Source organism: Panthera onca, chromosome D4, assembly GCF_046562875.1.
Source record: "Panthera onca isolate mPanOnc1 chromosome D4, mPanOnc1 haplotype 2, whole genome shotgun sequence".
In the NCBI taxonomy this organism is placed as follows: Eukaryota; Metazoa; Chordata; class Mammalia; order Carnivora; family Felidae; genus Panthera; species Panthera onca.
The window spans coordinates 44,296,006-44,319,397 of NC_138351.1; the positions used below are offsets into that span (position 1 = coordinate 44,296,006).

General features: G+C 41.3%; 1 protein-coding gene across 6 annotated transcripts in view; it reads left to right on the forward strand.

Annotated features, from left to right (window-relative positions):
* Positions 1–23,392, forward strand: part of ADAMTSL1 (ADAMTS like 1) — an 881,240-nt gene that overhangs the window by 807,645 nt on the left and 50,203 nt on the right. For 4 of the 6 annotated variants that reach the window (XM_078436763.2, XM_078436761.2, XM_078436762.2 and 1 more), the window contains one exon: positions 3,869–4,003. In XM_078436763.2, the coding sequence (XP_078292889.2) occupies positions 3,869–4,003 (135 nt within the window). Of the gene's footprint in view, positions 1–3,868; positions 4,004–6,598; positions 6,830–19,719; positions 20,143–23,392 lie in introns of those variants that run through there. The other 2 variants (XM_078436766.2, XM_078436765.2) reach the window with 2 other exon arrangements.

A 23,392-nucleotide genomic window follows, 5' to 3' on the forward strand; every position in this document is an offset into this window, starting at 1 on the left:
ATACTTAAAAGCAATGTCCCTTCCCTTCTCTCCACCTTAGGGCCTTCCAGTAGAAAGAACACAGACTTGGGGGCCAGGCAGACATCAGTTTGAACCCTGGCACTTACTCACTGTGTGACCTTGGCTGGCTCACTTAGCCTTACTAAGCCTTAAATGCTGGCCTTGACACGGAGACCTGTACAATGAGGATTGCCCACATAGGAGGAGGGGGTTGTCAGCTAGAGCTACAGAAGCAAAGCAGTTATTTTTAATTTCTTCCGTGGTCAGGACTTCTTTGAGAATCAAAGGAAAGCGCTAGATTAGCCCCTCCAGAAGAATTCAAACATGCAACATTTTTCATATAATTTCGGAAGGTTCCTAGTCCAGCCCACATAAAGTCCACACAGGTACCCCACCACCGCTCCCCCCACCCTGCCCCAGTCTTAGCCCCTTCCACCTGCTAAAACAAAATCCTGCAAACTGGGTAGCTGATAAACAATGGAAATTTATTTCTCATACTTCTAGAGGCTGGAAGTCCAGGATCAGGATGCCAAGACTGTCAGGTCCTGGTGAAGCCCCTTTCTGGGTTGCAAATTGCTGGCTTCTTGCTGTGTTCTCCCATGGCAGAAGGGACAAGCCAGCTCTCTGGGGTCTCGCTTATAAGGACACCAATTCCAATCATGAGGGCCATACCCCACCCCTCCCAAAGGCCCCATCACCTAATACCATCACCTTGGGGAGTTAGGACTTCACATATGAATTTGAGGGGACACAAACATTCAGACTGTAGCACCCCCCAAAACAGAAGAGCCCCTGGCTAAAAAGTCTAACACAGTTCTTGGCATGACATGGGTATTTAAAAATAACAACCACTGGGACATCGTCCCACATTCCCTGTTGCCCAGTGCTGGCCTCAGCCATGTTGCGAGCAATAACCCCTTTATCCCCTGGACAGGGGACCCTAGGCTAATCTTCCCCATAGGGTCTGGACCTTAGAGGGATGCAGTAAAAAAGCTTATTTTTGTCTTACCTTTTTTTTTTTCTTTAGACAAGCAAATATGAGAGCACTTTTTATTTTTAAAACAAGCAAATTTAAAACTAGCAAATATGCTAGTTTCCTCAAGAGAAAGCTACCCTTCTAAGAAGAAAGAGAAAACTGTGGGAAATATGAATAGTCACACCCCATACATACATACACATACATTATAGACTTCCTTTGGGGAAAAATAATTAAACTTTATACTTGCATTTCCATACCCCCAGTTGATGCTACACCAAAGCTTCGGGGCTCGAGCCCCTGCCCACTCAGATTTCAGAGAGGCCCAGGTGGGTTTTCATCTCACCAGTGGCTACATAAACCTCCAGTCATCTTAGAAAGCCCCAGAAGATCAGCTCCGTGAAGGGTGTCATTTGTTCTGCATTGGGTTTCATCCGGCTGAGCTGCGTGCGAGGCTGGAGCCCGGGGCCCAGGGACTCTTGCCCCACACTGAGCTACGGTGCTTCACTGTGGGTTTTTCCTCCTTAATAAGCTTGCTTGTCGCCTGTGCTGACGGGATGAAAGCCTAGGATGTGTAGCTGCTACTGTGGGTCTGCCAGTGAAGTGTGCTTGTTCTGTGAGCCAGCTCTGGCAGCATCACAACCATAAAACAGCGTGGCTGCGAACATGTTGCTGGACGAGCGGAACACCTTCCCGTTTTAATCAAACGTGGTGGGGAACAAAATCACTATTTAGACTCTTAAGTTTAGGGCTTTTCTTGATCAGAAGCCTCGGTTTATGAATCGAGGTATTTTTAGTTTTGTAAGTACTTTATGAGCATAGAAATAATGTCTCTTTTTTTATTATTTTAATCGGCCAAAAATTTTTAAACAAGGGACTTCATGTATAAAACTGAGGTTTCAGGGGTACCTGGGTGGCTCAGTCAGTTAAGCTTCCAACTTGGGCTCAGGTCATGATCTCGCATTTCGGGAGTTCGAGCCTCACATCGGGCTCTGTGCTGACAGCTCAGAGCCTCGAGCCTGCTTCCAATTCTGTGTCTCCTTCTCTCTCTGCCCCTCCTCTGCTCGTTCTCTCTCTCTCTCTCTCTCTCTCTCTCTCTCTCTCTCTCAAAAATAAAGACTTAAAAATATTAAAAACTGAGGTTTCATGCCAATACCTGTGATTAACCTGTAGTGTGGAGACTTGAAGTGTAATGAGACTTTCATTCATTTATCCCTATAGCCATTGAATGAACATTAATTACATGTGGCCTCTAAATTCCATCTCAAGCTATAGGATAAATTTAAGAGGTGACCTCTGCCCTTGGAGAATTTATAGTTTCCCTAGAAAGATCGAATGGACATGCACCAAGGAAGAAAAATTAGATAAAAGCTGTAAGGGCATCAGGAGGGGCTGACACTTGGCCCAAGATCTGATGGTTTTGAAGATGGGATGTAACCTCCCTTTTTGGCTTTTAGTAAATAAGCAAAGGTTTCTTGAGTTAATATTCTGGAAGGAATACTCAGTATTCAATTTCAGTATTCTCAAGAGAGCATTAAAAAGGATGAGAAAAGGAGAGTCTAGGTTAGAGTAAACTGCCACCATCAGTTCCTAAAATCATAGTATTTCAAACTAGGTCTGGGAAATGATGAGATTCCTCATCATTTTATAGACAAGGAAAGTAGGGCTCAGAGGGATTAAGTGACTTGCCCAAGGTAGTGAATGGCAGAGCCACAGCTCAAACAGAGGGTTCCTGAGCCCAAACATGATGTTTTCACCCTATACTATATAAATAGTATTTTAAGTTATATGCAATATGTATGAAGACTTTATCATTTTTAAACTATTTTATATATTTTTTTTTAATAAAATCTCAAGCTCATCATTGTTTTCTATGTGTGACGGTCTTTTGTAGTCAAGGCAGAGTAGACAGGTTTATTTCTGAAGCAGACTCCCGAGCCATTGTGACTTACTTGCCACTCTTAGAAGTATCTGAAAAATGACAGGCACATGATAGGTCCTCACTGAACACCGATGAAATGACCATCACTTGTGAGAGCAATACTCCTGCTTCTCTTTAGATTCCAACAGGTGCTCTAGAGACAAAGGTGGGGTCCGCCCTGGGAGATGTAAGGAGTGGGGAGACAGGATTCTGCTGCTTTGCCTGGAGAATCTCGGGTCATCTCACCACAAGATTCAGTAGGGGCTCATCTTTTTAGTGGTCCAGTGGAAGTGACAGGCAGGCCCCTATATTTCCCATTTTTATCACTTTGGTCTCTAGTTAACTGTGACCACTGATGACTTCAGCCCTTGTAAGATTTTGAAGCACAAATCATCCCTGTTCTGCTTATCTGGTCCTTACCTGGGCATAAAAATCCAGACCACAAAGAAGATTAACTATGTCAACTTCATAAACCTTTTTCTTCATGGGAATAGTCACCCACAGGCTTCTTTTAAATAAGGAATTCCTGTGGTGATGTGTCTGTATCTGTGGGGACAGTAACAAAGTGCTCTAAAGGATGTCGTAAGAGTTGAATGAAAAAAGAAATGAAAACTATTTAACACAGGACTTGGCATATAAATAAATGCTGAAGAAGTGTTGGCTTTTTAAAAGTGCTTTTATAATTTTAATTTGCCTACACATTTATAGGAAGCCAGTGGTACTGTGGTATAAAGTGGTATACAGTAGGAACTCCTAAAAATCAACATACCTGATTCTTATTACTGACCTTATTGTTTTGGGCATCAAATATTAAGCTTGAAATTCAGACTCACCTTGATAGGCACCGGAGGCAATCATAGTAATGCTCACCTCACACGTGGACACACATAGGTGCATGCCCACCTCTCCTTCTCCCCTGAACACAGCCTTCACGCTTTAACCTGTCTGACTCCCCATCTGCCTTCCCACAGATCCTCCCCGAGTCCCCACACAGTTGGAAGACATCAGGGCCTTGCTTTCAGCCACTGGACCGAACCTTCCTTCAGTGCTGACATCTCCTCTGGGAGCACAGCTGGTCCTGGATCCTGGGAATTCTGCTCTCCTTGGTGAGTCCAATTCTCTGGAACGTTGGGCAGAAATCCAGGGCTGGACAGGATTTATGGATGGGTGACTGCTTGCAGGTGGGAGGGAGGCAGCAGTAGGAGGTAGCCAACAGGAAATCACTAAATTGCCTACAGAATCCAGACTCACCAGTGGAAACTTGGCTGACTTTCCATGTGAGGTGAGTGCAGATCTTAGTCTGGACTCTAGCTTGTCTAGATTCCAACATGGCTCCTTTCTGAATCCTCTTGGGCTGATGCCACAGTCCAGATCCTCTCAATCAGATTGACTCACTCAACAGTAAATAGCAAAGCAGTAAAAATAGCTCCTCCACCCCCCTCTCCCCTTGCCAACCATGCCTCAGTATGCCCCCATGACCCTCTCACAACTAAACTAGAGCTATAATCAGCTTTCAAGAAGAAAAAGCTAGACAATTCTATTTAGGCCAGCCGTCTGTAGGTAGGGCCCAAAACCAACCCAGATGGGCTCCTCCAAAGCAAGTGTTTAAATAACTTTACCAAGTACAACTTCCCTGACACCTGTCATTGGGAACCTTCACCAAGTTATTGCCCATACGGCTGGTGCCCTCTAGTAGCAGAGAAGTATTGCAAAGGCATCCTGCCCTGGGCCCTTCACACCAGAAACATGGAGATGCCACAGGAACCTCTACACTCCAGTCATGACCTCTGGAGATGGTCACGGTGGAAAAGAAGAATTATCTTCCATCAAAGGCCTGGGAAAAAAAACAGGTCTACAAATTGGGGGACATCCTCATGCTAATTCTTTGTGGCCCCAAATGTTGATAATGGTGACTATGGTAATGGTGACTTTGGCTCAAAGTTGAAAGTTTCTCTATTCTCATCCCCACCAATTAGCAAGGAACAGGAAGCCAAAGGGTTCCTAATCATATTGGTGATTGCTTATCAACATGGCCACAGGGACTGATATCTCTAGGATGACAACACAGGAAGATTACCTTCGGTTCTTATCATCTAAAATTAACAAAGAATGCTCATAGCATATGACCACGTGGCAAAAGCTTACAATTTTTTTATTTCTGATCTTACCTTAAGAATAAGACACAGATGCAATGACAAGTAGCCCTGTTTCCTGTAAGTTACACAAGCGTGGCATTGAGCTTTTCTACATCGTGTTGATCAGAATTCATAGAAGTTTCAAATTGCTTTTTTGTTGGCTTATAAATGGTAAATTTGTTCTAAATGTGAGCATAGTAAACTTTTTTTATTTTAGACTCATCACTATAAGAAATTGTCATAACTATTAATCATAGCCCAGTCACTAGCAGAGTGCACAGCAATTGTTTATTTTCAAGTTTCAACAACCTTGGGACACTCAGGTGCCAGTCAGCATGCTGGAAAAATTAACCTGCTCATATTTTTCCATGATAGTTTTACTTTCTTTCTCCCTTATTCTGGAATAATATTTTGTCTCATTGTTGTCATTAGCAATAAGAATTTATTGTGCTTTATGCGGCTGCATTCCCTTGCTAGTCTATAGTGCTTTGTTACCTTAGACTGGTATTTAAATCTAACAGTTAAGAGACACCTTAACACCCTAGTTCACATCCAAACTGCTCCATTTGAATGAGACAGTGAGTCAGTAACCATAAAGGCCCTGAATGTAACTTCTTGGGCAACACGGACTCTAGCAGCGAATGTTGATGTCGTGCCAGCACTATAGAAGTAAGAGGGATCTACATGGAATTGTGGAGATGAATTAAGAAATGACGTCAGGTATCAAGACTCTGAAAAGTAGGTCAATTGAAACATACCAGGGCCTAGATCTGTTGGTCAAATTGCTCTTATTTAGACTAGTTCCCATCCCTGGCTCCTCTTGGTGGCCCTTTTAGACCAGAGTGTGTGTTCTGGGTACAAAAATAGGTCAGGGAGGCAATTCTGTGTAGCGCTGCTGAGAACTCTGAATGGCAAACAGTGTCAAAGACTGTTATTAGACTAAGGAAACAGATTTACTGTGTGGGAAATGGGGACAGATCTTTAGAGGGCTTTAAGTAGGAAAATGATATAGTAAAAGTAATATTTGACAGACTTAATCTGATATTCTGTAAGAGTAACCAATAGTGGGAGCAATTCAAGGAAGAAATCCTATTTTGAGAGTAACAGATGTTCTAGACCGGGATGGAAATATGTGGCAAAGATACTGTTAACTGCCCCTACCACAACCTACACATTTCCAATCAAACATGACATTCTTTTTCATCAGCCCAGGTGCTGCCTTGGAATTCATTTTAACATTCCCACCAAGCATGGTGGCAGTTGCTATATAGGATGAAAGTCATTTGTCAACCCTGTTGTATCCAGTAAACGGTGACATTCCTGTATTCAGTGTATGTATTTCTACTATCTATCAGACCGGTTGTCTGCATCAGATTCAGAGAACTTCGTGATTCTGTGGCATACGGACAATAACTCATGGACCTTGATTCTCATGTTTTCATGGCAGAAGGAAAAAAGGGAAATGTGAGGTTTTTCAGAGCCATATATCAGAGCTAACTCTTCTTGGTTAAGACTCAAGTGTTGAGATTCCCAGTGGGTGGGCTATTCCAATAATGACTATTTTAGTTGACAGACACTCTGGCATTGACCCCACTTCAAGCCACTGCTGGAACTTTCAAGAAGGAATGTTGATTGAGCAACATGTGCATGGGCCTATGTGGGACTCACTTTCCATAACTGTAAGTGAAGACTTGGGACCAGTGAGTCTCTGTTGCTCTCACACCCTTTGTTGTATGACACAGACTTAGAAAATGCCCAGTGGAGGCTCAGCCATGCAGAGTGGACCCAACCCAAACAGATTCATTGTCCTAGGCAAGACGGGTGCTGATTTTCTTTGCCCTTATTTTACAGCTGTCCTTTGTGCTGGGAGGCCTGAACTGTGCCAACTGCTGTGTATGGAGGGCAAGGCCCATGCCACCCCTTTTAGTGGTCCAGGTCTGGGTCCTGGGGCTCCAATTTTAGAGCAGCAGCATCTCAGGCCGCCCTGCAGCACCTACACCTTTTGGCAGCCTTCTGTTAAAAATTTTTTTGGTTGCTAAGACTCAAAATTAATATTTCTCACAGTATCATTTATAAGGCATTAGCATTGGTATTTTGCAAAAAAAAAAAAATAACTTTTATTGGACTTTCCCTTAGAAGAGCAATATATTTTCATTGTAGAACAATTAAAAATAGAAGCAAAAATAAAAAACTAAAAATTGTCTATAATTGTCTAGCCCAGATAAAACGAGTACAAATATGTTTTTCCAGCCATTAATATACACATCATACATACCTTTTGTCTACAATGAACTCATACTCTATATGCTGCTTACAACTTTTTTCACTAACTGGTATATAGCAATTATCTTTCCATGTCTCTATGCTTCTATAGTTTTAATTTTGAGGGCTGTTTTGGTAGGAGGTATCATACATTCAACCAACTCTCTAATGTTGAACTTTTAGATTCCTTGCAATCTTTTGCTAATATAAAAACATAGATGTGGTGAATATTCTTATTCTTAAAATGTTTGTGTACACCTCTTGGCATAAATTTCTAGAAGTGGAATTATTATGTCAAAAGTTTTGTATATTTTAGTTTTTGCTCTTTTCAAATTGCCCTCCAAAAAAGCGTTATCTATTTATATGTGCACAGCACAATGTGAGAATTCTCACTTCCCTAAAATATCGTCAACAGTATATATGACCAAGAGTTTTTACATTTACCATTTAAATTGGTAAATACACAATAGTATAAAATACAATATGAAAATTATGCCATTTAAAATTTTTATTTACGATGTTTAAAAATTCTTGGTTTTAATGTTTATTAATCATTTGCATTCATTTATGAGTTGCCTGTTCAGGTCCTTTTCCATTGATTGATAGAAATCTATCTTACTTTAATGATTTGTAAGACACAATACATATTTATATATGTTTGACATATATTTGACATAAAAGTTTTTAACAGCCTTAATGAGAGATAATTGGCATTGGTATAAATAAATACAACACATTTTAAGTCTAAAATTTGATGTTTTGATACACAGATAAATCCATGAAACCATCACTGCTGTCAACATAATGAACATACTCATCATCCCCAAAAGTTACTTTTATAAAATCATGCCTTCACACCTTTGCCCCACCCCTCGTCTACCCCCAGCAACCACTGATCTGCTCTCAGTATAGATCAGATTATATTTCTAGAATGTTTTATAAAAGGACCCATACCGCAGGGAGAATGGCTTCTTTTGCCCAGGGTAATTATTTTGGCATTCATCCATATTGTAACATGCAACAGTGCATCTTTTTGTCAACTAGTGTTCCGTTGTACACATAGACTATAGTTGGTTTAATCGCCCACTTGTTGAGGAACAGAATGGTCATTTCCCATTTCTGGTTGCTACAAGTGAAAATGCTGTAAGTATTCATGTACCCTTCTTTCTGTGGACACACACTTTCATCTTTCTTGATTAAACACCTAAAAGTGAAAGGGCTGCATCATATAGTAGGTGTTTGTTCAACATTTTAAGAAACAGCCAGACTGTTTTTTAAAACAGTTGTACTACTTTACATTCCTGCTGGCAGTATCTGGCATTTCTAGTTTCTCCACGTCCTAGGCAACACAGACTACAGTTAGTCTTTAATTTGAGACCTTCTACTCGGTCTGTAGTGGTTTCCCATTGTGGTTTTAATTTGTATTTCCCTAATAGCTAATAATGTTGAGCATCTTTTCTTGTGCTATTTGCCATCCTGATTTCTTCTTTGGTGAAGTGTCTATTCAGTTTTCTTACCTTTTTTTTTTAATTGGGTTGTTTGTTTATTGAATTTTGAGAGTTCTCCATATACCTTAAAGGCAAGTCTTTTATTAGATATATAATTTTCAAATATCTTGTCCCAGTCAGTGGATGTCTTTATTACTCTTTTAGTGTTTTTCAAAGAGCAGAAGATTTTAATTTTGATGAAGTCCCACCTATTTTTTTTTTTTATTTTATAGATGGTTTTTTTGCAGTTATATTTAAGAAATTTTCCTACTTCAGGGTCCCAAAGATTTTCTTCCATGTTTTCTTCCAGAAGATTTATATCGATATTGTATGGATTTAGGTTTTACAGTTAGGTCTATCATTTCTTTTGAGTTTGTTTTTACCAAGGGTGTGAGGTATATACTGAAGTTCATTCTTATGCATATGGTTACCCAACTTGTTCCACTACCATTTGTTGAAAAGATTATTCTTTCTCCACCCAATTGCCTTGGCACCTTTGTGGAAAATCACTTGTCATTATATGTGTGGGTATATTTCCAGACCATTCTGTTTCAGTGATATATTTGTCTCTTTACATCAATACCACATTCTACCCAACACCCTATGAATCATGAGGTTTTCCAGTCTGGCTGATAGGAACAGGTGCTATTCTGTACCCTGTGTGAGCCCCAGAAGCTGCTACCTCTAATTCTTTCCCTTTTCCCTGCCTCTGGTAGTTCTTCACAGGCATGCACTGATGTGGATTCTATTGAATATGCAAGGCGGACCTTCTGCAGATTTCTGGAATTCATTTATTCATTCGATCTCTCTCTCTCTCTCTCTCTCTCTCTCTCTCTCTCTCTCTCTCTCTCTCTCTCCAGTTCTCTCTTCTCTGATAGTCCATTCTGTAAACTCAAGCCACCTTGATCTCCTGTGCTTTCAGCTCCCTCTCCTAAACTCAGGAGTCCACTGGGCTACACATAGGTTTTCCTGTGTTGCAGCCTGGAAACCCTCCCCAGCACTGAAGCTGGGGAAACATAGGGCTTACCTTGTTTTATTTCCTATTTCTCAGGGATCAGTGACATTCATTGCCTAATATTCTGAAAACCACTGCTTTATACATTTTGTTCATTTTTTAATATTTTAAGCAGGAAAGTAAATTCATTCTTTTACTCCATTTTGCTCGGAAAGAGGCATACATATATGTGCAAGATATGTGTGTGTATATATATATATATATATATATATATATATATATATATATATATGAGTGCTTGTAGATGTATACACACACACACATATATATTATATGTATGTTTTAAATATTTGCCTAGACTAAGCTGATACCCAAATTTTACAATCACATTCTAGAAGTATTACATAAGCACTTTTAAGAGATAATGTTTTACAGGTTTGGCAAACTATAGTCTCCAGGCCGAATCTAGGTCACTACCTATTTTTATAAAGTTTTATTGTCACACAGCCACACCCATTTATTTACCTTTGTATTGTCTATGGCTTCTTTCATACCATAATGGCCGAGTCAAATGCTTGTGACAGAAACCATATGGCCTAGAAGACATATGCCATATGCGGTGCCCAAGTCAGAGACAGTCCTCCTGACCTCTCTACTGGAAACTCATGTTAGGCTAGTCCCACAGAGCCAAACAGCACAGCCTTTTCTCATACCTTGTGATTTACCAAGAGAAGAGCGATTTAGGCATTCCAACCTGGGTTTGCAAAGTAAAGTTTTTCCAGGAAAGAAATCATTGTGCCTGGCCGTTCTCCCCAGCCAGGGCTCAAGGGTCACAGCCAACACACACAGTAGCATCTCAGCAGCGTCAACATGCTCCCCAGGGCCCTGCATGGTAACAGCCCCACCTCTCAGAGCCCTTCCATCCCTGGAGAAGCCAGACAGGGAGGCCAAGGGCCACACACCACAGCCAGGCAATGGTGTTTTCCTTCTGGCCACCTGAGACAGGTGGCCTGCCCATTTTCTTCTCTGTTCATTTGAAGTGCCCAGAATTGCACGGCCTGGCTGGTATAGATGCAGTTCCTACAAATCCTACCACATCAACAAGGGAGCTGTAGCTGGAATATATGGGACCCAGGTCTGGAGCCTAAGGTGGAGTTTATATTGTTCTCATACAAACCCCTGAAGGTAGGAGGATGTTTCAGAAAATAGTTGAGTAAATATTAATGTCCGAAGTTGAAAGCCTTGGTAAAGGGCCTAAGAAGGGACTATCTCAAATATAGATCAATTTGCTCCTTGAATAAATATTTGATGAGTGCCTATTATGTGCCAGCCACTGTGCTAGGGCCAGGGACACACAGTAAATAAGATAAATCTAGCTCTCATTCATTCAAGAAAAATTTATTGAGCATTTCCTATGCATTAGGCACTAATCTAGATCTGAAGAAACAGTAATGAAGCACATTAACATGTGCCCTCATGTGGTCTGAATTCTAGCAGGGGCACTTCGAGTCTGGTAGGGAAAGTAATTCAAGTAGGAAGACTGTGATCAAAAGAGTAAGAACTGGTGCTTTGGGGACACTTGAGGAGGGGATATTTGCGCTGGGATTGGAAGAGAGGCTGGAAGTTATGAGAGAGCATTCCAGTCAGAGGAGTTCCAGAGCATTTCAAGGCAGAGGAACCAGCAGAGGTTCTAAAGCAAGAAAGCCTAGAGTATTTGAGTAAGTGTCACAGCCATAACTAAGGGCAGAGTGGCCTCAGATGAAGCTAAAGAGAGAGGCAAGAGCAAGTTTCTGGCACTCTGTGAGCCCTGGTAAGACTTTCACACTCTGCACTAAATGCAGTGGGAAGTCTCTGAATGGTTTAAAAGCAGGAGAGAGACATCATCTCATTTGTGTTTTTAAAAGCTTGTTCTGGTTACTGTGAAGGGGATAGGTTCTAGGGAAGAGACTAGATGGAGTCCACCATTCAGGTAGTATTCCAGGTAAGAGATAATGACAGGTGAGAGTAGAGAGCTGGAGAGAATGGAAAGAAGTGAACTAATTCAGGGACATGTAGGACATAACACTGATAGGACATGGCAGATAGGTTAACATGGGAGGTGGGGGTGGGCAATAGTAATCCATACAATTCTCAGTAAAGCTCATGTACCTCCTATGTGATGATGACACATTTCAGACCACTCAAGTCAACATGTTGGAATAAAAGGGAGAGCTACCTAGGTGTGTGACTGCAGAGAGCATTGGTGTGAAGAGAAGGACAGTCAAAGCTTCTGTTACTAAATCCTGGTTCATTTCCTTAACACGCCTGTCCAGTTTCCATTCGATGCTGGGCCTTGTGCCCTCTCCCAGCCTTGGAGGATCTCAGAAGCAGTAGGAAAGAGAGAAAAGTCAGCCACGTGTGAGAAAATCTCTGAAGAGTTGCAAAAAAAAAGCCAGGGGAGTGAGGACCCCTTCTCTGGTGAAGGAAAATCAGCAGGCTTCAGAGAATTGTTCAAACTCAGTCTTAAATGATGAGTAAAAGCATTCCAAGCACTGAGGCAATAGACACATACCTACTGAGTTCCTTCTGTGTTCTGGGGCACCATTGAAGGCACTGGGGATGTAGCAGGGAACAAAATAAAAATCCTTTCTCTCACATAGCTTTCATTGTACTAAGGGAAATAGAAAATAAACACAATGACGTAAATGACACAGTATATTAGAAGGTATGGAAAGTGGAGTATATTAGATAAGTGCTATGGAAAAAAAATAGAGCAAGAAAGATGGAAAGTGCTGATATGGGAACAAGGATGCAATTTTAAATTAGATTGGCAGGAGAAGGCTCACAAAGAAAGTAATCTTTGAGCAAAGACTTGAATGTGAGCTATTGAGCCTTGCATACATCTGGAAGAAAAGAAGAGGGGAGATGAGGGGAGAAAAGGGAAGGAAAGGGGAGAGGAGGGAAAGCTGTGGAAAAGCCAGTGTGGAGTCTTTGAGGCAGGGACATGCCTAGTGTGTTCAAGGAACAACAAAGAGGCTAGTGTGGTGTTGCCGGAATGGAGTCATCGGGGTTGTGTGTGAGAGAGAGAAGATCAGAGACGTAACAAGGCTGAGGGCAAATTGTGTAAGGCCTTGTAAATGGTCATGTTAAAATAACAGTGAGAGAAAAAAACTATAAATGCCCAAATTTATAAACAGACTCAATATCGCATTGAGCATCATGGGCTTTTCCAGGATTAGGCAAGGGCAGGCAGAAGTGATTTCTTTTATTGGAAACCATGCAGCCAGCTGAATGTTATATAGCTGACTCTAGTAAAACAGAGGTTTATCAGGCTGGCTCTGGTACAAGCCAATATTGCTGACTTAATTTGACTCACATGTGTTGGGCACCTGCTACATCTACCTGGCTCTGAGCTGGGCTTCTACAGGCACGTGCCTGGCCATTTCTTTCATCAAGGAAGAGGTTCCCAATTGCACGAGAGTCACTGAGAAGTTAAAAAAAAAAAAAAATGTCCTAGGGGCACCTGGGTGGCTCAGCCAGTTAAGCATCCAACTTCGGCTCAGATCATGATCTCATGGCTCATGAGTTTGAGGCCCCGGTTGGGCTTTCTGCTGTCAGTGCAGAGCCTGCTTCAGGATCCTCTGTCTCCCTTCTCTTTGCCCCCACCCCTGCACACGTGCACTCTATCTCAAAAACTAATAAACATTTAAAACCTAAAAAATGTCCTACCTGAGACCAATTAATACAGAATTTCTGGGGGTGGGGGTAGACATCAGTCCTTTTGAAAACTGATTCTCAGAGCTTGAATGGACTTTAAAAGTCACTTCTGCAAACCTTTCTACTCATGTAGAGACTGATATGGGAAAATGGGAGGCTTTATCATTTAGAAAATTTTAAACTGGTATTCAAGCCTCCTTGCTATTCAGACCTACCCTCTACATTTATCCTTCCATCTTATTCCTATCTCAAATGATTCCTCCATTCCAATCAAAATGTTCCCTAGTAATTGCCATGGCTTTGAGCTTTCCTTGCCTGGAATACCCTCCCCTGCCCCTTCATTTCCGGCTGTATCCTAGAAGTCTTCAAGGCATAGTTCAAGCCATTCTGTGAAACCTTCTTGCAGTGCTCCAGCCTGAACTGATCTCTCCTGCTGACCTCCTGAGGCATCTACTCCAGACCAGGGTTGGGCAAACTTTTTCTGTAAAGGACCAGATAGGAAGGAAGTACTTTATGTATTGAGAGCCATAAGACACCTATCGCAAGGACTCAACTCTAAGGTGTAAACAGCCATAGACCGTAAGAAACAAATGAGTGTAGCTGTGGTCCAATAAAAGTTGATTTCCAAGTATCCAGACCATAGCTGAATAGTCAACCCCTGCTCTAGACCCCTGATAGGACACTGAGCTTTCCACATTTTCTATTATTAAAGGTATTTCTCATTTGTGTCAGGTCTCCCAACTAGATTCTAGGTCCTGAAGAGAAAAGAGGCTGTCTAAATGGTCTCAGGTGATTTAAAACAGTGTTAGGTAGGGGCACCTGGGTGGCTCAGTTAAGCGTCTGACTTTGGCTCAGGTCATGATCTCATGGTATGTGGGTTTGAGCCCCGCTTCGGGCTCTGTGCTGACAGTTCAGAGCCTAGAGCCTGCCTTGGATTCTGTGTCTCCCTCTCTCTCTGCTCCTCCCTCATTCATGCTCTGCCTCTATCTCTCAAAAATAAATAAAAGTTAAAAAAAAAATTTTTTAAACAGGGTTAGGTAGCAGGGCCTTGGCTGAGAAATCCTCTTGAGTCATTTCCATCTCATTTCTATTACAATTATAACTTTATCATCTGTCCCACATACTTCCACCCTCGCCCCACCCTGTACACTTCCTGATTATTCTGGTACAGACTGGATCGAGCACTTCCTGCACCCCATTATGAGGCAATTCACACAGCAACAGTCAGTGAGTACCCTCGGCCACATCTGTTGGGAAACCACTTTTCATATGATTGTTTGGAAAACTAAGATCATCACTGTTTCCTCTCTAAAGATAGTTATGGGAACAGCAAGTTCTGATGGCCAAAAGTTAGGTAAAAAAATTAATCCACAATGGGGGACCACCCCATCAGAAATTACAGACATGGCAAACAAAAGTGATGCAGAGAAAAAAATAGGAGAGGGCTAGCATACTTAATGAGGAGAAGGATAGAAGAGGAATTTATCCTGACCCTTTTTGAAGAGACATGAGTTGGCATCTGTTTCCTCATTTATATGGAAAGCCTGAGGTTTTATGTCACAAGGAAAATGCTTTTGATTTCCTATAGCTTTGCCCACAAAAAGAATATGCTTTGCTATTAAGAAGAAAGGTCAGCATTTGTGGTTGTTATGGCACATGCTTATGCACTTTTGTCTTTTCTTTTTAATAAAATCCAAAGTAGAGAATAGAGACCCCATAGGGACTGCAGGAAGCTCTGTAGCACATATACTATAAAACTGAATCAGTATTTCAGAGGGCATTTATGAGGAAGCCACAGGAAGGAGCACTGTGGTTCTTTAGATTGGAGTGAACATCCATAAATTTAAAAAGACACCAGAGCATAAGTGACACTTAAAATAGTTGGACACAGAAAGCGAGGCAGTAAATCTCCCTGCCTGGCCACTGTTCCAAGCCACAGCAAGCATCCAGGCACGAGCTTATTTTAAGACTCCAATAGTCAGGAAATGGGGACCTTGAGAAACTTACACTTGCCCCTGCCCTTTCCTGGCACAAGGACACAGTTCGCAGACCCATCTGCCCTCCCCGCCATGTTTAACAGGAATGACGTGAATGAGTCGGATGTCCCAGAAATAGACTGGTATTGAAAGTCCATCAGTGGGAAAATGAGGAACTCTCCACTTTACCTAATAAATCCTTCCTCAACCCCGAACTGGCTTTTGAAAATACTGACTCTGGTTCCATGCCTTCCTGCATCTATGTGGTCTAGAGGCAGTTTTACATCGTGCCCAGAGGCAGATGGTGGAAGGGAAGACAGGATCATGAACCTAAGGCCCCCTGCCTTTGTTCCCATCCTACCTTGTACAGTGAAGAGCACAGGGGTAGTGCCTCAGTTAGAAGACCTGTTACCAAATCCTCAGTTATAAATAATTGTCTTAGTCCATTCAGGCTGCTATAACAAATGCTACAGAATGGCAGAAATTTACTTCTCAGTTCTGGAAACAGGAAGGCAAGAATCACGGTGCCTGCGTGGTCATATTCTGGTGAAAACCCTCTTCCTGGTTCATAGCCAGCACCTTCTTGGTGTGTTCTCACAAAGTGGAAGGGGCTAGGGATGGATCTCCATAGTCTCTGACCTTTCCATGAGACTGCCACCCTTATGATTTATACGCTCCCGAAGGTCCTCTGTCCTAATACCATCACACTGAGCATTAGGATTTCGGCACATGAATTAGGGAGGGGGGACACTAACATTCAGAACATAGCAATAATGCCCATCTTGCAGAATTAATTATGATAAAGGTTAAGTGAAATCATATCATATGCAACCTGCCCAGTTTAATCTTGGTACAAAGTGGATACTAACGTATGTTAATTTCTTGCCTCTATCCTTTGCTTCCCTTTGAATCTATGAACCAAGAAGTCCCTTCTCTTCTTCACTGTGGTCTGGCACAAGTTCTTCCTTATAGGATCAGAGTTTGTAGCCATTTTGAGCGTACATCACTGGCTAAAAATCATTCAGGGTTCATTCTATGCCACATGCTGGGTTGGAACAGACAAGCACAATGTAGGCCCCCTGACATCCAGAAACTTCTTATCTAGTTAGAACATATCAACACAGAAGGAATGATAAGAAAGCAGTAGAAGTTGACGAGGAGAAAGAATAAAAAGCACTGAATGGTTGCTCTGTGAACTTGGAATAAAAGACCAAGGTTTCAGTTCTCTTTTGAAAGTTCTATTCCCATCTATCCACCTCAGTCCCATGCTCTGTGTTGGTGCCCTTCACATGCACATTGGAGTTTGCACAGCACAGTGGTTAGGAGTGCAGACTTGGTCAGAATGCCTGGCTCGGCTGCATGGTAACAGCTGTATGACCCTGAGCAAGTTCTGGAAGTTCTCTCTGCCTTTGACTGTAAAATGGAGGTAATAACTGCATATACCTCCAGGGCTTTTGAAAGGAGTAAATGAGGTAATACGTATAAAGTGCTTACAATGGTGCTTTGGCACACAGTAAATGCTCAGCTAATGCTAGTCATTAGTATCTTGGCAGTACACGCTCTTGCCCCAGCCCTCCTCTTCTTGAAGTGGGAGAACCAAGAAACTTAAGAATGCCCTGGGGATACTGTATTATATACCTGAAAGTTGCTAAGAGAGGAAATCTTAACCGGTCTTCCACAAAACAGAAATGGTAATTATGTGAGGTGATGGAGGGGTTAGCTATGGTGGTAATCATTTTGCAATAAACAAGGGTGTCAAATCAACACGTGTTGTACAACTTAAACAATGTTATATGTCAATTATATCTCGATAAAGCTGGAAAAGGTAGGGGAGTGGGGGAGAATGCCCTTAGGGGCCAAGTCCTGAAGGCAGAGATAACCTACCTTTCAACTAACTTACCCATTTTATGCTGTTCATTTTTCCTTTATATATTTACTAGCTAATTTATATATTTACTAATTTAACATACTTTTTGGTCAGGTTCCCTCAGACAATTTCAGCCTATCTCAGATAAATTAAGCAAGAAAAAGGGAAGGGCTTTTGCCCACTACTGAAGCAAAAGGATGAAAAGGGTGTGAACTTTGGAATAGGACTTGAACAATGGTTAAGTCACATAACCTTTATGGGCCTTCCTTTCTCATGAGTAAAATGGGTTGATAACCCATCTCTGAGGACCGATTTGAGAGTCAAATGAAATTAAATATGTAAAAAATTTTTGTAAACTCTAAAGTACTCTATGAGCCCTGATCCTGGGGCTAGAGGTAAGGATGGAGGTAAAGGTGGGATTTCTAGAACCCCAAAGAGAAGGCAGAATCTCAGGGATTCTGGACTATTTGTGAAGACCCTAGCTTCCAGCCGAGAGCAGTTTCCTTACCTGTTTCTCTTTGCTACTGGAATGTAGATTGCATTGTTGTTTTTTTAACCCTTGGGAGACTGTTGCTGATAAAATATAGAGGACTCAAAGCACCCGAGCTGACTTCATGGAGAAGTGGGACCTGAGCAGCACCAGGACTTACGGGATTAGACAGGCCAAGAAAGGGACACAGATGTGAGTTAGGCATCCCTTATGAGAGACAGGGAGTAGTATAAAGCAGAAGACACAGTCCTATTCTACATCTATGGGCTTGGCCCATGAAGTACAGATGCCTGGACTCACTTGTTGTTTTTTGAGACAGAATGGAATGGAATGGAATCAAAACTCAGCCAGGACCTTGTCTCATATCAGTCAACTGTTGCCACTTGTAGGAGCTTGCAATCTTTTATCTTTTTGTGTGTTATGCCTGCTGTGTTCAGGAAAAGTTTGGAAAAGCAGAGTTTGGAAAATATTAGGGAAATCAAGTTTGTTTAGCCTCTTACCAGAATTAGCTTCAGTTTCTTTTGTGAAGCAGAATTATCACCCGGCTTCTGCTTTGTAGTACCTTTTTCTCTCCTGAATAAGAAGTCATTCCCAACACACACACATACTCCTTAACTTCTTGTTACTCATGGATATTGGCCTTAACACTAAAATTTGAGGGCTTCCTTTGACTTTAAGGCTCTTATAGCTTTAGACCAAAAAAAAGCAGCCCATTTAATTGTTCTTTGCTCTTGAAAGGAAAACAAAAAAGAGGAAGGTAGTTTTCTTGAGAGCATCAGTTTTAATGTCCCCTTTTATGTCAAAAAAGTACTTTCTAGATACATAAGAAACTGGGAACACTGGTGCCCTGTGAGGAGAGGAACCATGTAGCTGGGGAAAGTTGAGGGGGAAATGAGAGGGAGAATTTCAACATTCCATTTAGTTACCCTTTAAATTTTGAATCATATGAAGTATTTCGAAGTATATGTATTAACTATTCAAGAATAAATGAATAAAATCTGGGCTGGAAACCTAGCACAATTCCACAAATATTTCATACACCTCCACTCTATGCCAAGAATTCCACATCTTGGGGCCCTGGGTGGCTCAGTCATTTGAGTGTCTGACTCTTGATTTCGGCTCAGGTCATGATCTCACAGTTTTGGGGATCAAGCCCCACATCAAGCTGCACACTGACAGCACAGAGCCTGCTTGGGATTCTCTCTTTCCCTCTCTCTCTGCCCCTCCCCCACTCACACTCTTCCTCTGTTTCTCTCTCCCTCTCTCAAATAAAAAAAAAAAAGAATTCCACATCTTGATCATCACTCAGCCTATGCTCTAGGTCTCCCATTCTATGGATACACAGGACAAACAACTTGAGAAAACATCCTCCATTTGCTGGTAGAAAGGAGAGCAAGGCAGTGAGTCAGAATCACATTTCAGCTCCCTTAAAATCCTAATGAGGTTACACACTGGTATAGTTGGGTTCTGGTTTTGTTTCAGTGTTCTCATGGGTCGTCTGAGAGAGATTTTGCCAGGATATCCCCATGGTAGGAGCACACGTAGCATTCCTAAATATAGAAGAGGATTTGCACCATCTCTGAAAACCTACTCAGCTAAAAAGAATTTTGTTGACCATTTGCTGTTCCCTATCCACTACAGCCTGTCAGAGCAAATCTTAGAAAGTAGGTTCAGTCCAAAGGGAAGAAATGATGACAATAATAATTGTACTCTTATTCTAGAAACATAAGCTAGTAAGATGTCTGTATCTGTTTAAAAGTTTAACCTCTCTTTTGTCATTCACCTTTCCTACTTTATCTCTGAAAGGTACGTAGAAAGACAGGTTTCATTCCAAAATCATCATTCTGTCAAGAACGTTTTTATGTGAAAATCCATTATGATTATGGAATTCTCCATTTCTCTGCGGGCAGTGCCAGCCCAGAAATAATGAGCTCCCTGTGTCTTTTGTTGCCAGGAGATAAGACCAAAAATTCATTCAAGGCCCTTTCTGGAGCATGGCAGGGACCGTCGTGTCTAATGTGTGACTCTTTGAAATGGTATCAACAGAGAGAAGCCGGCACAAGCTTGTCTGTTGTCCTGCCAGCTTCCTGAGCCCAGGAGAAGAATTTAGGCCCAGAAGAAAATGACCACAGTGTTCCTATATGAACAATAAAGACTGCACCCCCTCTTAATTATTTTCCTTGTAATCCTGCTATTCTCAACTTTAATGAACTTTTGCGGTATCTCAGATCCTTGCTCAAAGCCATGCTTCAGGGAGTGACTCATCACAGTTAGCTCTGAATGTAAGTCAGGAACATAGAGAGGGCCTCGAGATTTGGGGGAAGATTCTTCTTCTAAGCACACTGAAATCATTCATAAAATGGTGGAGTTAGAGAGAAAATATGATACAAAGTGAAATTGGAGGCAAAAATAAAACAAAACTTTTATTTAGAAGTCTTTACAAACTTTTAACTATAAGCTTTTTATATTCAATAAAGCAAAAAACACATCCCATTCCATGACTTTTGAAGGATTTTCCCTCCTTTCTCCACCCAGATTGTCCTCTGAAAATGTCTATTTATCCATTAAACACTACAGACAAAACCTGTAACATAATAACTTTGTTTTATTCAAATGCTGCTATTTTTCCTCAAATCTTTAAAAGTACTTAAAATCTGATGAGACGTATGAGAAATGAAGCTCCAACAACCCCATGTTCTCAACCGTCAGCAATTTTACTGCTTTGGGTGCTGGTGTTTATCAATCCCCCAGTCCTCTAAATCCTAAGGCCTTGGCAGATAGAGAAGGTTTTTCTCCCACACCTGTTGTTCTATTTCTTGATTTGGTATAAGAATTGCTTTTTTTCATTACCATACTGTTATTTTGACATAATCTCCATTTCACAAAAAAGTTGGAAGTATAACATAAAGAATTTTTTCTACCTGGTCCGAATGAGTTGACAGCACAATACCCCATCACCCAGTGTACATTTCCTTCACGTTGTGGCAGTTGTCCCAATAATGTCCTTAACAGCAAAATAATCTGTCCCGAATCCCATGCTGCATTTAGTTTTCATGGCTCTTAAGTCTTCTTCAATCTGGAACCGCTCCTCAGGCTCCCTTGACTTTCATGACCTTAACCATTTTGAAGATTATGGGACTGTTATTTTAAAATATGTTCCTCAATTTGGATTTGTCTCAGGTTTCCTCATGATTAGATTCAAGTTATGCATCTCTGGCAGAAACATCACAGAAGTGATGCTGAACTCTTCCCATTACACCCGATCACATGATCATGATTGCCATTGTACCACTACGGTTCATGTTAATTCCAATCACTTGTTTAAGGTGGTATCTGCCAGGCTTTTTCATTCTAAAGTTTCCCTTTTTGCCCTTGTAATATGTATTTTGTGAAGAGATGCTTTGAGACTATGTTAAATATTCTGTTCCTCATTTAACACTCAATTGATTCATTTACTTATTTATATCTGCATGGACTCACAGATTCCTGTCTTATTGAATGGGCTATAATCTATTGCTAACCTGTTTTACTTTTATGCAAGAAATTTCTCAGATTCAGTCATTTAGAGCCTCTTTAAGGTGATTCCTGTACCCTTTGATATGTCCATATGAATCTTTGATAATTTCTTACTCTCTGTCTCATCTTGAAATTTACCTGCTCTAGCCTTGGAGAATTGATATTTAGAAACCCAGATCTCTGACCCAGGTCTGTTCATTGCTTTTGGAGTATCACTGCTCTCAGTCCTTCTCAGTGCAGAGAAATGAAAACTGTCTACCTGTCTGTCTATCTATCTATACATATACACACGTGCAAACACATTTGTTTTATTTCTATGTCTGTATATTGGGATTCATGAGTCCTTCCTTACATCTCCAACTATTGTCCAACACCACAGTATTTATTCTGTTTTTTACCCTTTCAATATTTGCAATTATCCGTCTCCCACTACCCTTAATATATATACTTATTTAATCAAACCCTCTCAGTATAATCTATCACCACTGTCTCTACCCCCCACAGTTGTGGTCTTTATCCCACTCAGGGTCTGACACCCCTCACCAAGCCATCACCACAATCCTCAGGTAGATGCCCTCTTCACCCTGCTCAGGCCTAGTGCCCCACTCTGGTCTACCATGACTTCCCACCTCCTCCCTATGAATGCTGCTGCCTTCTTTGGCTTCACCTGGTGGCTTTTAGACTTAATTGTTTAAGAGGGGAAAACGGAAAGAAATGGCTGGTGTAAGAATTTCTGAACAGAAACCAAATTGCTTCCAGGCTTGAAAGCTAGAGGGTAAAACAGGTAGAGAACAAAAGGGGGCTCTGGACAGTACCTCGTCTTTGTATTCTGTGTTGCAGGAAGGATCTGCTTGGCCAGATCACTGGTGACCACCCTCTAAGCCAGGCACTTTTTATAACATCAAGTCTTATGTAGCCAGGGAGTACTAGCATGTTTTATGTTTCTGGATTTGAATAAGAGAATGCTATCATTGGTACCTTTTCCAGCCCTGCTCTCTAAGTCTAATTTTTTTATTTTATTTTTTTTTTAGAAGCTCTTATCCTGGGGACCATGAGCTTTAAGAGGCTGTAAGCTCCCTAGCATATGTGCAAACCTACTTTTCTCTAATAAAACTTTCTTCAGATTCTCAAAGATATCCATGACCCAGCAACTAATGACTTGCTATACATTAAAAGCTCAAAAATAGATTCAATCTTACTAGTAAACAAATGCAAATAATAATTAGACAATATTAATTAACTATGAGGAGACTGGCAAAGATGAAAAACATTTACAAAATCTGTATTAGTTTCCTATTGCTGCTATAACAAATTTCTCCAAATTTAGTGGCTTAAAACAACACAAATTTATTCTTTTATGGTTGTAGAGGCCAGAAGTCTGAAATGGGTCTTATTTGGCTAAAATCAAGATCAGCCAGGCTGTGTTCCTTCTGGAGTCTCTATAGGAAAATCCATTTCTTTACCTATTCCAGCACCTAGAAGTTACTTACATCCTTTGGCCCTCTTCCATCTGCAAGGCCAACATCTAGCAACTTCTTCACATCTCTCTCTGACTTTGGCCCACTTCCTTTCCCATTATAAGGACTCTTATGATTACATTGTGCCCACCTGAATAATCCAGGATAATCTTCCCTTTCATGATCCTTTCAAGATCCTTTCTTAATCACATCTGCAAAGCCTCTTTTGCCATGCAAGGTAACATACTCATAGGTTTCAGGGATTAGGATGTGATTATCCTTGGAAGATCGTTATTCTGCCTACCAACCACAATATCCAATAATCAGTTGGCATTTACCGTCATCCATTGTTGCCCAAGGCATAAATTAGAATAACATTTCTGGAGGCAATATATTTTTTTTTTATTTTTTTTTTCAACGTTTTTTATTTATTTTTGGGACAGAGAGAGACAGAGCATGAACGGGGGAGGGGCAGAGAGAGAGGGAGACACAGAATCGGAAACAGGCTCCAGGCTCTGAGCCATCAGCCCAGAGCCTGACGCGGGGCTCGAACTCACGGACCGCGAGATCGTGACCTGGCTGAAGTCGGACGCTTAACCGACTGCGCCACCCAGGCGCCCCGAGGCAATATATTTTTAAATGATGCTTATTGAT